Source organism: Patella vulgata, chromosome 1 (genome assembly GCF_932274485.2).
Source record: "Patella vulgata chromosome 1, xgPatVulg1.2, whole genome shotgun sequence".
In the NCBI taxonomy this organism is placed as follows: domain Eukaryota; kingdom Metazoa; phylum Mollusca; class Gastropoda; family Patellidae; genus Patella; species Patella vulgata.
The window spans coordinates 30,327,885-30,345,297 of record NC_065879.2 but is presented as its reverse complement, the minus strand read 5'-3'; the positions used below and the strand labels follow the sequence as shown (position 1 = coordinate 30,345,297).

The 17,413-nt window shown below is 33.6% G+C and overlaps 1 protein-coding gene across 1 annotated transcript; it reads left to right on the top strand.

Annotated features, from left to right (window-relative positions):
- The first annotated feature begins 905 nt into the window (after positions 1-905).
- LOC126808960 (cytoplasmic protein NCK2) lies at positions 906-16,119 on the top strand. Its single transcript, XM_050534045.2, has 3 exons — positions 906-1,024; positions 9,644-10,668; positions 12,101-16,119. The coding sequence occupies exons 2-3, from the start codon at positions 9,664-9,666 to the stop codon at positions 12,308-12,310; spliced, it is 1,215 nt and encodes a 404-aa protein (XP_050390002.2). The 5' UTR covers positions 906-1,024; positions 9,644-9,663; the 3' UTR covers positions 12,311-16,119.
- Positions 16,120-17,413: the final 1,294 nt, after the last annotated feature.

Genomic DNA, 17,413 nt, shown 5'->3' with positions numbered 1-17,413 from the left:
ATGGTGCTATAATAGTTCCAGTGTAGCAAATCCCAACGGAAATCACATCGGGACTCAGTAGGCCTAAGCAAAATTGACAATATTTTTCATCAAAACGACGATTGATTATTGTTATTTATAATATTTCTGCCACATCCAACTACAATTACCGTAAGCATATAATCCTACCTAAACCAGGTATAAATGATCGTCAAGCCGTTACTGAGAATGCCATTTTTACACGGGAGGTTTAAACGCGAATATTTGGCGTTAGGCGATAGGTTGTGCCACTACATTGGCCTCTGAGTATAAAATTATCTTATTTTTAAGACGTTACATGCATTAATAAAGATGCTGAGTTTGCCACTTGGAACTAAAGGCACCCAATCGTGGCTAAAAACAAGCACATCAGTATATCTCAACGTTTTTAGCTACGTTGTCGTATTTGGGAGATGAGGTTTGTCATTTACAAAAAAATGGTGCATGTGAGTTTGGATGCCCCTTTATAAAAAAAAATGCATTAGAAAGTCTCACAAAGGAGCGTACCGGTATATCAAAACTACAAGTAACTACACATTTATTACAAGGGCTATTTAAAAAAAAGTACATAAAAAGGACTGAACATTTTTAACGCAAGATAAAAAAGAAAAATCTGGAAAGGTTCTCCACCCTTTCCACTTTTTAAAAATGTAGTTATCTCCCTTACACCTTTAATTAACATGAAAACAAATCCGGCGATTCACAGACGTTTCCAAATAATATAAATTCAATGTTTAACGATATTCCTGGAATGACAATCCATACTAGTTCCGTAGTTGGGTTCAAATCATTACCAATTCGTCCAAAACTGTGGATAAAATCCACACAATCTGACAATATTACTAACCCTAAACATTTGGCGTAGTGATATATGAAATAAAATATGAATCACGGCCTACTTTCCAGGATCAACATGGCGGATGTGTGTAACTAGATCGCCTGGGAGTATTTTGGATTTCTAAATCCTTCTCGGGATTTGGGGTTGTAGGGTAAATTAAGAGGAAAAGTAAGATATATTTTTATGGGTTGTCTTTTTGTAAATGTAATATTTACATTGTCTCTATTTGCCCTCGCATGGAGACGCATTTAACGACCATAGGCCTAAAAATAAAATTGTGATGTCAAAAAATATGACTCAGTCTCGAAAGCTAGATTCTAACTAAACTTGTTATTTTGCTGTAGGACCTATATAATACTAATAGTCCATGGTAGTACCCCTGTTAATGTACGACTATCTTCCCTCCTCACTATTCAAATTTGTAATTGACCTAATAATATATTTGGTTTATTAATTTCCAATACTGTTTGAACCGGTATGTCCTAAATATTGTCATTCACTCATTGTGAATATTGTGATGAACAGACAGAGAAAAACATCTGAGACTCAGTAAATTTAATACACAAGACAAGCAAATACTAAATAATAGGTTAATACTCGGCCTAAAATAAACCAAAAGGCAAAGACTATGTTTTGTTTTCTTTGGCTTAAAGGTATTTCAATCATGGTTAGGTGATGGAGTTTTATTTGCTGTACAGTGTTACACTGTAGGGCCTAGTAGTAGTTCTCTGAAGTGAAAATATCCTATAAAAATCATAATCCTGTGGTGGTGATGGGTATTCATATTATGTCCATGTTTGTTTTGAAAAATTCAGATTTCTGACTGACCTGTGATTTCCATAAGGTTATAAGTTCTTTTCTACATATGCATGCACATTATACGGAAACTGTACAATTTAGATGGCAAGGTGATTTTCCCAATATACTGGTCCGTCCATTACTAAAACCAGCCAATAGCCTACTACATTATATTGTTGACACTAACTACATGTAAAGGAGTCGTTGTCTGCTGTAATGCTACATGCGAGCCCCGGGAGTACCCTTATGTATCCTATTCCTAAGTCATATCAAGGTACATGTGTAGCAGTAATTTTACTACAACATCATGCCTGTGGTCTCTTGCGATTGTGGCCATACTTCCTGCAAATTCATGTAGTATAATTAGTTTTACAATAATACATCAAGCGACCAGTCTGCAAGATTTTCCAAACTCTGATCCACTTAAAATGTTACCGGAAGTAGGGTATAGAGTTTTTCAGTTATCACATCAGGTACTCAACTGTATACAGAAGGCTGCCCTGGTACGTGTTTGTAGTATTGTAGCTGACAACGACCCCTTCAACAAAAAACTGACAATTTGTAGAAAATTCGTACAGTATTATTGAAAGTCTATTTGAAACTGTTATATATATATATATAGAACGTTGCATACCGTACGCAAGTCATTTTTCTGCAAATTAACATATTCTTGTCCAAACAGTCGTATTGGTAAGTAATTGTTGTCCGTCTGTCTGTCCTTCACACTTTTTGGGACACAATAACTCTCCTTCTAATTGAGTTAGAATGTTCAAACTTGGTGTAGGTGTTTATTAGGTCGATGCATTGATGGAGTTCGAAGATGAGCATTTTCTGCTTAGGGTAAGCAGAGATAAGCAATTTGATTGGTTGATGCTTTGGGACACAATAACTTTAGTTTTGATTAAGTGAGAATGATGAAACTTGGTGTATAGTTTCATTACATCAACACCTTGACTAAGTAAAAGTTTGATAATGAACATTTTCTGCTCCGGGTAAGCAGAGAGATAAGCAATTTCATTGGTCGAGACTTTGGAACACAATAACTCTCCTAATTAAGCAAAAATGTTCACACTTGGTGTAGGTCATGTAGGTGTTTATTAGGTCAATGCTTTATTGATGGGGATCGAAGAAGAGCATTTTCTGCTTAGGGTAAGCAGAGATAGGCAACTTGATTGGTTGATGCTTTCGGACACGGTAACTTTAGTTCTAATTCAGTGAGAGTGACAGAACTTGGTGTATAGTTTTATCACATCAACACCTTGACTAATTTCGAGAATGAACATTTTCTGCTGAGGGTAAGAAGAGTGATGATAAGCAATTTGATTGGTCGAGACTTTGAAACACAGTAACTCCTTCTAATTGAGGTAGAATGTTCAAACTTGGTGTAGGCGTTCATTAGGTGAATACCTTGATGGAGTTCAAAGATGAACATTTTCTGCTTAGGGTAAGCAGAGATAAGCAATTTGATTGGGTGATGCTTTGGGACACAATAAAGTGAGAGCGACGGAACTTGGTATACTTGTAGTTACATCACATCAATACCTTGACTACGTTTGATAATGAACATTTTTGGCTATGGGTAAGCAGAGCAAAGCAGTTTGATGGTTAAGACTTTGGAGCTCAACAACTTTTATTCCAATTGGGTGATAGTGGTGAAACTTCATGTATAGTATCATTACATCAACACCTTAACAAAGTTTGATGTTGAGCATTTTCTGCTTCGACAAAGTAGAGACTCCAATTTGATTGGTCAGAACTTTGGAACACAATATCTCTCCTTCTAATTGAAGTAGAATATTCAAAATTGGTGTAGGTGTCTATTAGTTGAATGCCTTGACAGAGTTTGATCATGTGCATTTTCCACTAAGGCTAAGCAGAAATAAGCAATTTGATTGGTAGAGACTTTGGAACACAATAACTTTGGTTCTAATTGGGGGAGAGTGATTAAACTCTGAGTATAGATTACTTATATCAATGCATTGACTAAGTTCAATGATGAGAACTTTTTGGAACATAACAGCTCTACTTTTAATTCAGGTATAAAATTAGGCAAATGTCTTGACTTGAGTTCAGTGATTAATATTTCCTGTTGAAGATAAGCAGAGCTAAGCAATTTCATTGGTCGATGCTTTGGGACAAGATAACTTTGATTCTAACTGATGGAGAGTGATTAAGCTTTGTGTATAGTTTTACTACCTACCAGGTACTTCAAAACTGGACTGAACATTTTATGCTTAGATGCTTAGACTAAGCATAGATAGTCAGTTTCATTACTCAATACTTTTTGAAAAGATAAAATGTGCAATTAATTAATATTTGTCATCTGTTTATTTTGGGAATGGCAGAGTACATCAGCCTCACTGTTGGCTTGTTCTTTCTGCTTTTACATGTATCTCCATTATTAAACAAAAAACGGTCAGACTGTTAGTGCCCTCTTGGTTATTTTACAAATGGAACAAGTATATTGGTCGTATATTGTCGTCGCCCCCGTCCGGCGTCCACAAGGTTCTAGAGGCTAAAGTTAATATCTGATTGACTTTAACTTTAAACGCAGTGTTTACGGTCATGAGACAAAGAAGCCTATTGATTTTCAGCGATTTCCGATAATTACTGCCAGAGTTAAGGCCCTTGATGACTTTGAACAATATTGAGAACGCTCTAGAGGCTAAAGTTAATACTCGATTTGACTTTAAATTTATAAACCGTCATGAGACGAAGAAGCCTATTGATTTTCAGCGATTTCCAAAAATTACTGCCAGAGTTATAGCCCTTGATCACTTCAAAAAATCTTCTGGATGCTCTAGAGGCCAAAGTTAATATCCAATTGACTTCAGATTTATTAAATTATACACAGTGTTTGAAGTTTAAGGTCATGAGACGAAGAAGCCTATTGATTTTCAGCGATTTCCAATAATTACTGCCAGAGTTATAGCCCTTTATCACTTGGAAAACTTCTTGCGAACTCTCTAGATGCTAAAGTTAATATCGGATTAACCTTAAATTTATATACAGTGTTTAAGGTCATGAGACGAAGAAGCCTATTGATTTTCATCAATTTCCGATAATTACTGCCAGAGTTATGGCCCTTGATCACATCAAAAAATCTTGTGGACGCTCTAGAGGCCAAAGTTAGTATCCGATTGATGTTAAATTTTTGCACATGAGACGAAGGTCATGAGACGAAGAAGTCTATTGATTTTCAGCGATTTCGGATAATTACTGTCAGAGTTATGGCCCTTGATCACTTCAAAAAATCTTGTGGATGCGCTAGAGCCTAAGGCTAAAGCTAATATCCGATTGACTTTAAATTTATACAGTGTTTGAAGTCATGAGACGAAGAATCCTATTGATTTTCAACGATTTCTGATAATTACTGCCAAAGTTAAGGCCCTTGATCACTTTGAAAAAATTTTGTGACGCTCCAGAGGCTCAAGTTATCATCCGATTAACTTCAGATTGATACACAGAGTTTAAGGTCTTGAGACGAACAAGTATATTGATTTTTAATAAATTTTGATAACTTGAACAGCTAAATCCATGATATTAAATGTTTCGTATACCGTACTAAACGTTAGCATGGGGCAGAACTCTTAATCAGATTTTAGTGTTTTATAAATGTTTCATTACTGAAAACAGTAAAAACATGCGACAACTCTTGTTGACTGCCCGGATGATTTTGCTGCTGTGGGCGTACGTTTCGTTGTCTGCCAACCTATCTTTTAAATACATGCTGTACTGCAAACTCATGTACATGTATAGCGAGTGGGGTCATACACATGTACCAGTGTATGAAACTTTTTTTTCTACAACTACTTATAGTGAACACATTAAGTTCACTTAATATTTATAATTCTTAGGCTTTACTACTATAACTGTAAATATCGAATCTACAAACTCATGTACATGTATAGCGAGTGGAGTCAAACACATCACTCTTTATGCATACATGTACCAGTGTATGAAACTTTCTTTTTCTGCAACTACTTGTACTGAACAAATTAAGTTCACTTAATATTTATATCTGGAACTTTGGTAAAAATACTAAATAAATTTCTAGTAGCAGTTGTCTCAAAATGACCCTTGTCGAGTTGATGTAGTGTCAAATATATCTTAAATTGATTAGTTTTGAAACTACTTTAAACTCAAGACCTATCAATCAGTTTACATTTTATGTACCATCCATGATGTAGCTGGAAAAAGATTTGAGTCAGAGTCAGTGGACTAAATAGTAGAATATATCTTTTAGGATATAAATTATTAGATGTAATTCAAGAACCACCTTCCAAGATTTATCTTAGTCAACCTATTTATAGAAACACTCTAGTAAACCAGCTTCAAACATGAAATTCTTCTGCGTTTGTATATTTAGAATGGTTTGGCACTCAATACTCTGCTTGGGGTCCCCTTCTATCTTTAAGGTTGTCTGTAATCGACCAAGCCTGCAAGTGTTAGTTTTTTAGTAGAATTTTTTATCAGATGTATGGCTAGAAGATGTTTTTTTCCTGATAAAAAGTTTGTTGGTTCGGTAAAATATGCCTTAATTGAGGATCTGGTTTGATGAATATGCACTTGTGTCCGATCAATATTTAGGTTTTTCTAGTTTTGGTTTTGAAAGTGTATTAAGAGGGTGTTTTTGATTTGATGTTTTTGTGAAGTACATGTACATGTATATTACTGTACCAGGTAAGTTGTCTGTTAATTGTAATCTACATCTATAGACAGTGCTGTAGACTTGTTTAGAGTGGTTTTAAATGAGGTTTTCTTTACAAGGTAGCCTGTTGGGTTACATTATGAAAAGTGATTCTCAAAATTACTTACTAGTAATTTCTTTTCTAACTTTATGAGGTCTAGGCTCTACACAATGTAATTACCTGTTTATTTTATGTAATGATAAGTGGCATTCTAATATTTTGTCATTTGATATGTAATGTATCTAAACAAATGTAACGTACATGTATGTAATTATGTTGATAAGTATATTGAGAGTGGAAGAGGTAATTTTAATCTTTTGACAATTAAAGATTTCTTAATATCAAGTGACTCAAAATCGTTTAGAGTATAAAGAGAAGAGTAAATTATGTGATAAGATAAAACGAATCTGTTATTTTATCAGTCGAATGAGATTGGTTAACGTTTTATAAAAGAATGCATATGTGTTTACGTGTAGATATAAATGTTTGAAGTGTTGCACCTGTGTATGCAATTCATACATACATGTGTACAGTACATGTATCTTTATAATTCACTCTACAGTATTATCTTATGTCAGTTCTCATAACTTTTTATTTAAAAACATAGTTTCTTTCTTTCTTTGTTGTTGTCATAAAAAAGATTATTAAATGTTGATATTTTGCCTAGTGTGCCAGCACTTGGACAAAATTCTTCAGAGATATGTTTTTGTTAAGTATTTTGTGGGTGAAAATTTATATAAAAGTTATTAAAAGTGATTATCAGATTACTACCTGTAGTATGTGAGTGTGACACTAGTTTCTATTTTAATTATTTGATGCATAAACTGATTTCCATAAAAACAAACAGAATTGATGGGTTGTGCTACACAGGTGTAGGATACATGTACAAATGTACATGTACTATTTACCGCTTGGCATAGGCGTACGAGCTGGGGGGGCTGCCCCCATTTTGGGCACTAAATGCTGGGAAAATTTGGGCACACAATTGTACTTTGTAAAAGTTGTCTAAAAAAAGATATTGTGTTCTTGAATGTGTCCAATTTAACACCGAATTTTATTATTATTATGTAACATACTAAGAACCTAACTACATTTTATGGGCACCAACCAACACTGCCCCCCCAGTCAAAAATTTCCCTGTACGCCTATGCCGGTTGGCACTATTCCTGTTCTCTTGATGCAGTCTCATCTAATAAAATTGTCAACCAAGACTGATATGTCAGTTGATATTTTGATGTTTCAAAATCCAGACAAATAACAAACATCTTGCAAACTAATAACACACAAACACACATGCTGCTTTAAAAATAAAATGATCAAAAACCAATTTGGGCTTTGCATTTTGGACTTTACTCCAACCACCGGCACTGGTTGAATATGTACATAAACAGACACTACCCATTTTTTAAATGTAAGAGAAGTAAGAGATGTAACATAAAACAATGTGTTTTCTAATGGTACTGATAGATAGATCTGTTTATCTTTATAAGACATGGTGTTCAGGTGTGTCGAGTTTAACCTTTTAATTGTACAAATGGTATCAATTCCTGTCTATACTGTATATAACAGTAGATACTAAGTTTAGTCACGGTATATACAGTGGCTATTGTTTTAACAAGTGAAAATGTTTAACATAGGACATACTTATCTGGTCTCATTTTTAGAGAATCAGTTTACTTCCAGCTACAGAAAGTAGTAGAAAATATGAAATTATGTTGTACTAGGCAAATTGTGGTAAACATCATAAACATTTAACATTGTCTTTTTGGAGTTTATTTTCTGTCTGCAATATACATGTACATGTAATGTGTATGCTTAGGCTTTCAACAATTGTCATAAAAAAATAAGAAGTCAAGATATTATATCATTTAGTAAAGGGGCATTATCAATTTTTTAGCCCACATGTGGTTGTATATTGTTGATTCGTATATCCCCACACTTACTTACATGTACTTGTTCAACTTTTAATTTCTGTTGCTAAATTCTTTAGGAATAGTTAGTATTGGGGTAAATATGGTCCCAATCAATTTTAAGTTTTTTTGCGAAAGCACTTCAGAGTTACGTGTATGGACCTTGTACTGGCTAAAGATGGTCCTTATTGATCAGAATTTTTACAAAAAGAAGTTCAGGAGTTATGGCCCTGTGTAACTGATTCATGTATATTTTTTGTACAATGTTGATATTATGTAGTATTGTGTTCATACTCGCCATATAGAGTTTAGGAATAGTTCATTTGTTTTTCATTTTCACAATAAGTAGTATGAGTCCTGATCCCTGACTGATACGATCGTTGATAAATGTACATTACCTTACCCGGTACTACTCATTCTACAGTCTTAATTCTTAAAACATTTGTGAATAGTTTGTTAAATGTAGATCACATGGTCTCTACATGTATTCGGAGTATTTTGAATCATAATCAATATTTAAACATTAATTATGCAAGAGTTAAATCTGCCTATTTCATGTCATTCTCTAGGCTTGAAATGTTTTCTAAATTATCAATTAGACATTAATTACATGATCCAGGCCATAATCAACTCTCAATGGCATCGTATTTCTTCGATATTAAATAGATTAGAATGGTTCAGCCATATTTTGATTTAATTTAAAAATGGAGGAGCGAGACATAGCTTCGAACAACCAGTACGGTGGTTGAAATTATTGCATATGTCTTGTCAAAGGCTAATATCTTCGCTTGCAATAGAGTAATTTGAATGAAATGTTCAAATTATTCATTTTACATTATCTATTTTCGAACTATTATACTATAGCAAGAATGGCTAGCTCTTTAGCTAAATTTTACATAATGTATCTTTAAGTATACTGTAGGACTCTTTAACTCACAAACCTTGAAAAACAGAACCCCATACAATATATTTAATGACTCGTTATGCTTGTAAGTTGTCATTTTAAGGAATTCAGTGGAATTCGATATTGCCTGTTTAAACCTTAAACTTAACTTAATATAATATAATCTGTTGATAACGTTATTACAACATTTTTTCATATCAAAAACAGCAGAAGGAAGTATTATGTACACGTGTTAAAATTTCTATTTGCATTTGTGCTTCTTGTCTTATTTCAGATGATAAATATTGAAAGCAGGTAAAATTTGAAGCCCATGAACCACAGGTGTATGAATAAGCCATTGATTGCAATGTTGGGAATGAAAAACATCTATCTTCATTTGCATGTAATTAGTACATGTATAATATATGTCTATTTTCATTGATTAATAAAACTGAGCTATTTACATTGATTTTATCTGTACTATTGATTTTTTGGTATTTTTCAGATAAGATACATGTAGGAATCATGGCAGAAGAAGTGGTGGTAGTAGCCAAATATGATTATAAAGCAGAGAATACACAGGAACTAAATATCAAGAAAAATGAACGATTGATATTATTAGATGACAGTAAAGATTGGTGGAAAGTACAAAATGCTGACAATAAATCTGGATTTGTACCCTCAAATTATGTGAAACGTGGTAAAAAGGGCGGCTTATTGACTAGTTTAAAGTCAATAGGTCGCAGCAAAAAAGATCAAAAAGGTGGGATTGGGACGCCACCCGCCTTGCGTAATGGGGATTCGCGTAGAAATCAACCTCATAATGAATCTCCATTAAACAATCCGACTGCTCAAGTGGTCTTTGAGCCTGCAATAGTTAAATATATGTACACAGCCCAGCGTAATGACGAAATGTCCTTAATTAAAGGTGAACGCTTGGTAGTGACAGAAAAATCTAGTGATGGGTGGTGGAAGGGTCAAAAAGATGATGGGACTCTTGGATGGTTTCCCTCAAATTATGTAGATCTTAATTCAAATGGTAACGAGGAGGCTGATAATGTGTTATATTGGACAGCTGCGGCCGCCGAATCTCTCAGTCAAGAATCCAGTGAAATCGTAGTGACTTTATATCCATTCAAATCTTCAAATAAAGAAGAACTTGGCTTTGAAAAAGGTGAACGTTTAGAGATTGTTGAAAAACCTGTGGAAGATCCAGAGTGGTGGCGTGCTCGAAACAGTCGCGGGGAAATGGGTCTGGTTCCCCGTAGTTATGTTCAAATTCTGGAAGACGTTAATAACGGGGAAAGGGCAACAAGTGTTACGAGTTCTTGCACACCTCAGTCTGAATCAACAAGTAGTTTGTCAAACGCTTCTTCTCTAGGTCAAGGAGGACGTAAACAGTTTCATATATCTGGTCCCATGTCCGATAAGGATTGGTATTATGGTAAAATAACCCGACAGCAGTGTGAAGATTTATTATCAAAGCACGCTGAAAATGGTGACTTTTTAATTAGAGACAGTGAATCTACTGTAAGTTTTTGTTTGTTACATGTTTGTGACTGTGTATTGTGTTGTTTTGTGATTCTAAAGACCACTCATCTGGAAAATCCCTTGTATTGAATATCCCCACCCCGCTTATCAAGTTATATAGACAGTATCTGTCATGTTCACTAGCCTCTGGTCAATAACACTAAACGCAGTCTCACGACACAAATTTAAATAACTAATAATTAAGGAGACTAGCTCAAGCTTCAATGATGGAAAGTCGTCTGTCATTCACACCCATTATATATTTATATATGTATTCTTTCTAACACTATTTATTCATTAAATATTCACATGGTATAAGGAAGGATACGATATATAATTATGGGATCTGTAAACAAGCCGGAGCTTACATAAATTCATCACCTGTTAGACATTATTGACAGAAATATATTTATATTTCAATATATTGCAATGTTGGCATCAAAACTTAAACAGAAGGAAATATAACATTTGTGAAATGCCATTGTTATTTTATTATACGTCCACATTCATAATGTGAACGTATTATGCCGTCGCCCCTGTCTGTGTGTGTGTGTGTGTGTATGTATGTATGTGTGTGTGTGTGTGTGTGTGTGTGTGTGTGTGTGTGTGTGTGTCTGTGGTTCGCCTACAGGGCGCAATTCTTCATGGATTTTCTTCAAACTTGGTATACTTATTCCTTATACCCCAAGGAAGATCCCTATTGTTTTTGGTGCATGCCCGACCCCCCGGGGCAGAGCCACGCCCATTTCTAGTATTTGTTTGTTTGTCGTCTACAGGCCACATTTCTTAACTAATAATCTTGAAACTTTGCATACACATTCTTTGTACCCTAAGGAACATCCCTATCGTTTGGGGTGCATGCCCAACCCCCAGGGGCAGAGCCACGCCCATTTTCTTTTCGTGTGTCTTTGTGTCGCCTACAGGGCGCAATTCTTACTGGATTTTCTTCAAACTTGGTATACTTATTCCTTATACCCCAAGGAAGATCCCTATTGTTTTTGGTGCATGCCCGACCCCCAGGGGCAGAGCCACGCCCATTTCTAGTTATTCTTTAAGTGGCATTTAGCGATCAGGGAACAAATTAACAGAACACAGTTTTTATGGGATACAATCACTAGTTTATTCTAAAAGCACGACGTTTCCACAAGTATTCTCTTATCGTTATCAATCAAGCAAAAAAAAACAAAAAAAAAACGTCATGCTTTTAGAATAAAGACATCGATTGTTTTAAAATAAAAATTGTGTTCTGTTAATGTGAACGAAATGTTATACTGATAGCAGTCCTACAACCCAGTTTTATTTCACAGACCCTCAATGCAAACTGGACCATATCAAACAAAACAGGAATGTGGACGTATATTGCTGCGTTAGCGATGCTCTTGTTATATAAAAAAACATCCATAATAATTGTTACTTTTATTATCTTTTTCAGAGTGGTCATTTCACTGTTGTGTTGAAAGCTCCAAATAGAAACAAACATTTTCGTGTGCAAATAAATGAAGACGGCAAATATGAGATTGGTCCACAGAAATTTGAGGATTTAGAATGTTTAATAGAACATTATAAACGACACCCTATTTATAAACAAGAAAATGAAAAACTCTACCTTATCAAACCTTTTACTCTGCCACCAGATTTTTGACAGGGGGTCAGTGTTTTTACATGTATAACATAGGATACAATCATCCTAGTAAAAACCTTTTATTAAACAAGAATGGTCAACAAGTTACGAGCTATTGTCACAAATTATTTTATACTTAATCAAGTTGTTTACACTTGAGCTATGGGTATTTTCAATGAAATCATGATTTGTACATAATCGACTACAAGGACATGCATTTAATTGTTTGTATGCATGTTTTGTACTGCAGGGTACAATATTGAATATTGCAATACAAACATAATGTATGATAACTTCAACAAGAAGCTCTATGTATCTGTTACCAAGATGCCTTGAACAAATTCAACCAAATCATTGATTTGGGGAGATGAAATTCATGTAGAAGAATTGGATACATGAACAATGATGATGATGACTAATTTATTAAACAAATATTAGGTGCACTTGTTAAGATTTACTTTAACTTAATTACTTACAGTGAAAAATTTTTAAAGTGTGTTTAATGTCGATGGATTTATATATGCCAACATTGAAATTTGGTCGTATAATGTCGTTACCCCGTCTGTCCAACCCTGTGGGTTTTCTCAGGGTCCTCCGGTTTCCTCCCCTGCTAAGCAAATTATTGAAATAAAATTGAACCATGTGTTAGTCCCAAAATGATCTAGTTTGTGTTGAGAGGACATTTACAGGCAAGTTCACCAGCCAGTCAGTTTGAAGGTTTGTCAGTAAAGACTGGTAAATATGACTGAAATGAGAGCCCAGCTGTAGAGGCTAAAGTTGACTTGAACTTTAAACACAATATTTAAATTTATGAGACAAACAAGCCAATTGATTACTCCAGATCTATTGCTCTTAACAATGTTTTCCAATAATTAGTCTGGCTTGGCTCCCTAACTTAGGCGAGATTTTTCAGTGTGTTTTCACCTTGTAACTGTCTAGTTGTTCGCTTGGCACGAAAAACTGAGGTCCCATTGTGGTGCACGTAGAAGAACCCTTTACAGTTGGAATTCAAGGATGAATATTGCTGATATTCAGCTGTCCGGGCAAGAAGGAACAGACACAGTTCTCATATAGGGTTGTACATGTATATTAAATGTTGGCACTAGGAAGGACTAGAAACCAATCAGATTTTAATTATTTCATGGGTGGTTGCTCCCAATCAGTTTTTAGTATCTTGTAAATGTTCCAATTACCTACAAAATAATAAATGTGTGACAAAAGTGGATTTAGCTGCTGTGAGCGTATGTTTTAATGCCTGGCAGCCTATGTTTTGTACATTTAAAATCAAGTCTGTTTTAAACTATTGGACATGGAATACTTTATTGCAGAGTTATTGATTGTCAATAACTATACATGTAGTATACCACCTGGAACACTCCAGGAATATAACTTAATTATTTGTAATAATTATCATCAGAAAAGTATGAAAGATACATTTATATAGGTATTGTATCAACCAATTGAGTAGACCTCAAACACAGTATGCAGTAGGTGTAAATGTTTTAAATGTACTTAATAAAATAAGTAGATATAAATAAATTGATTATTCACAGTATAGCAACAAAGTTTCTTTAATGCACTTGTATATGTACATGTTGGTGTTTAAGAAACTGAACAAGCTTTGGTATGTACTGGTTTAGCCATAGTTTTAAAAATTTATATCAAAAAATAAATAAATTTATACTGGATGTACATTCTGTCAATTGTTAAATTTAATTTCCATTATAAATGTACCTCAAGAACCCTCACATATATATATTGATCTGGTCTGATCTGCCTATATTAGTTCTGCCACAAATAACATTGTGTTTTTGTCCTAACATCTATAAAACTTGAAAGCCAATAAAAGACATTTGGATAATTTAGATAATTGATCAGTGGTACTGCTGGCAGAAATTTTTCTCAAATTATTTCTAAAATGTGACCAGTTAAATGATAGGGTAGATTATCATTATATTTTGATCCATTTATTTTGGAAAATCTATATTATAATAATAAGACAATACTATTTATTACAAGTATGTTATTATTATTATAAGATCAGAAAAAGAATTGACAAAACATATATACTGTATACTACAATATTGACAAGATATATGTATATTTCTTCAATTAGCCAAGTTCACTCGGACTATCTGCTTTTATGTTGGCCAGTTTCCAAGCTGACTGACTCACTGTTTGTAGAGGGAGAAAATAGGTTGAGACATTATTATAATCAAATGTGTGTATTACTTCTTATGAGGATGGTTTCTAATACTATACTGCTAGTCTAACTGAAAATAAGATGGTATCTGTTGTAATAAATTAATATGCTCTCTCTGTTTCTTAAAATACATTGGGAAGTAACTGATCTTAATGAAAAAAGTTTACCAGTATACTTTCAGGATATTGTTTTGTGTCAATTATTAGTTGAAGGAATGTAAGTCAGCATCACTTACTTTTATTATTTTTTTACAAAAATAAATGTTTCTTGATGAGTTGAAATCACTTACTTATGATGATGGTGCTAGATTTAATATGGTTGTTGACAATGGTAATTTGGTAGGATTTTCACTATTACTTAATCTGTATTGCACTACAGTGCAACATACATGTACTACATCTAAACTTATTTATTACTTCTGTCAACTCTTAATGTGACTAACAGTTTTATAAATGTCTATGTGAATTTTATAATTTTATAAAGGAAAACCCACTTTACGAAAATGCTGATGTATGTCACAGGATATTTTTCATATTAAAAACAAAAATTTATGGTCAAACTAACTGTAATTTGGTTGGACTGGAGAAAGTAGATGGATATGAAATGATGTATTAATGTATGTACATGTACATTGTATTATGTTATAATTTATTACATACAAATATCAACATATTATGTAAACATAACTAGAGAATCATAAATATACCTATATCTATCAACTTGTCATTTGCTCATATTGATTGAAGCTATGCATATTCATTATTTTCATACCTAATTCTTATCTATTGAATGAAATAAGTGTCAGCATTATATAGACAATTATATTAACTTTCAATAGAACATGAAGGATAATAATGATTCAATTTTTATAGGCATTTTTATATATTATTAATGCAATAGTTTGGGATAATTTATTTGAAAACTTAGATAAGATATATTCGGATAATTTGTTTGAAAACATACATATTTTATCAGTGATCTTTATGCTATTCTGCAATAAGCCAGCTGTGAGCATAGGTGGAAATTTAATAAAAACCAAAAAAAAAGAAAGTGTAATATTCAGTGAAAAATTTGATATATTCAACTGGCATTTTGGTCCATTATTTGATCATCAAAGCAGAGTTGTATATTAATTAATGACTCGGTTAAAGTGAAATCGGGTTAATTTGTGTAATTAATGATGCTCATATGATGTGTACCGTAGATGTATTATAATATATATAAGCTGCAGATAGCTTTGATTTGTGTGAACTTTGCTCCAAGTCTTAGGACTCTTTACATGCTTTTCTATATTATATGCAATTAATGAGACATAGTCAATGTAGGTTCTGTTAATTGAATGAATATGGTAATGTACATTACATTGTTTTCTTCTCATTATCATAGACAGATGTAAATTTATTGGAAACATTTATGTTCAGATTAATATCAATGGCAATATACATAATACCTGTATGTTAATGCTAATTATTTTGAATTAGGACCTATTAGAACCTGGTATTAAATATTATGTTAATTGTATCATACCCAATGCATGCAATCATATTTATTTCAAAATATGTTAATTTTGTGATTTTTGAAGAAAAACTGTATTTAAAAATACTTTACTTTAAATCATACAATGTGATTGTTTCGTTTTTATTCGTTTTTTTTTTTGTTGAGATGGGATATTTTGAAGATAAGCTCTGAAGTTTTTACCAAAGTTCTGTGGACTGGAATGTACTGATAATTGTCCCCATTGGCTTCCATATTCGTGAAATAATAGTTTCTGCTATCAGGTTAGTTATCTGCCCCTGGGTCTAGTGTCCAGGGGCCTGTTTCACGAAATTTTAACTAAGATAAAATCAAAATTTAGTAGATACTTCAATTTTGATTGGCTAAGCACTAAAATCAAATTACTAAAATTTGGATTTTATCTTAGGTAAAATTTCGTGAAACAGGCCCCAGATTGTTTGGATAGGGCTGAACTGCTAAACATGAAAACAGACCAGTTGACATAAGATTTCAACTCACAATGTTTTTGCTATTGCATCCTGAATAACAATGAACTATACATTTATAAACAGCTTAATCCACCTCTATTTGAGTGACATACAACAGATAAAGGTTTTAATTACAAAGTAATAACACAAATGGCAATGAAATCAATCTGCCATAATTGTTCTCTAAACGTTGCGATTGTTAAGGAGTTTAGCATGGCTTAAATACAAGGGCTGGCTGAAAAGTTCTAAGTCTTAAAAGGATAAATCAATACGGTTAAAACTAACTTTTGCTACCAACCAGTACAATCATTGATTGAATCATGGAAATAAGAACTGCACTGTAGTGTCAATATTTTGTCTTTGTACCATACCTTCCCATTGAAATCACCAGAAATGGACAAAGCTAGCTATAGGGCAGTCATCAAGTACCTGCACCTGAAAGAACTAACCCCAACACAGATACATGCCAAAATGATCTTCACAGTAAAGAAGTGGGCTGCGGAATTTAGGTGTGGTAGAGAGTCTTGACTCTCCATACATAAATGTAACTCACTTTCACATTTAACAGCAGGTGTGTATCAATTCTGTGCTTATATGAGAATTGTGAGAACTAGTGTAAAATAAATTAATTCAAGCAAGAAATACATATGCTTATCATGGCTCAGAAATATGTTGAGATTGATAAAAGTGCACATCAATGCCCTAAAGTGACTCCCAAGGAAAAAACTGGCGATTTCCCAAAATAAATTTTTTGGACTTAACTCCCCTTCCATACATGTAAATGTATACATCTCACTTTCAAATTTTACAGCAGGTCTAGCTGTCGAAGAAAACCCTTTAGGTTGTACAGGTGACCCTACTCCTTGTCATGTACAAGCGGGGGAATCGATACCACAGCACTTGACTCAATGATCAATCTTATGATCTAAGTTATCCCAT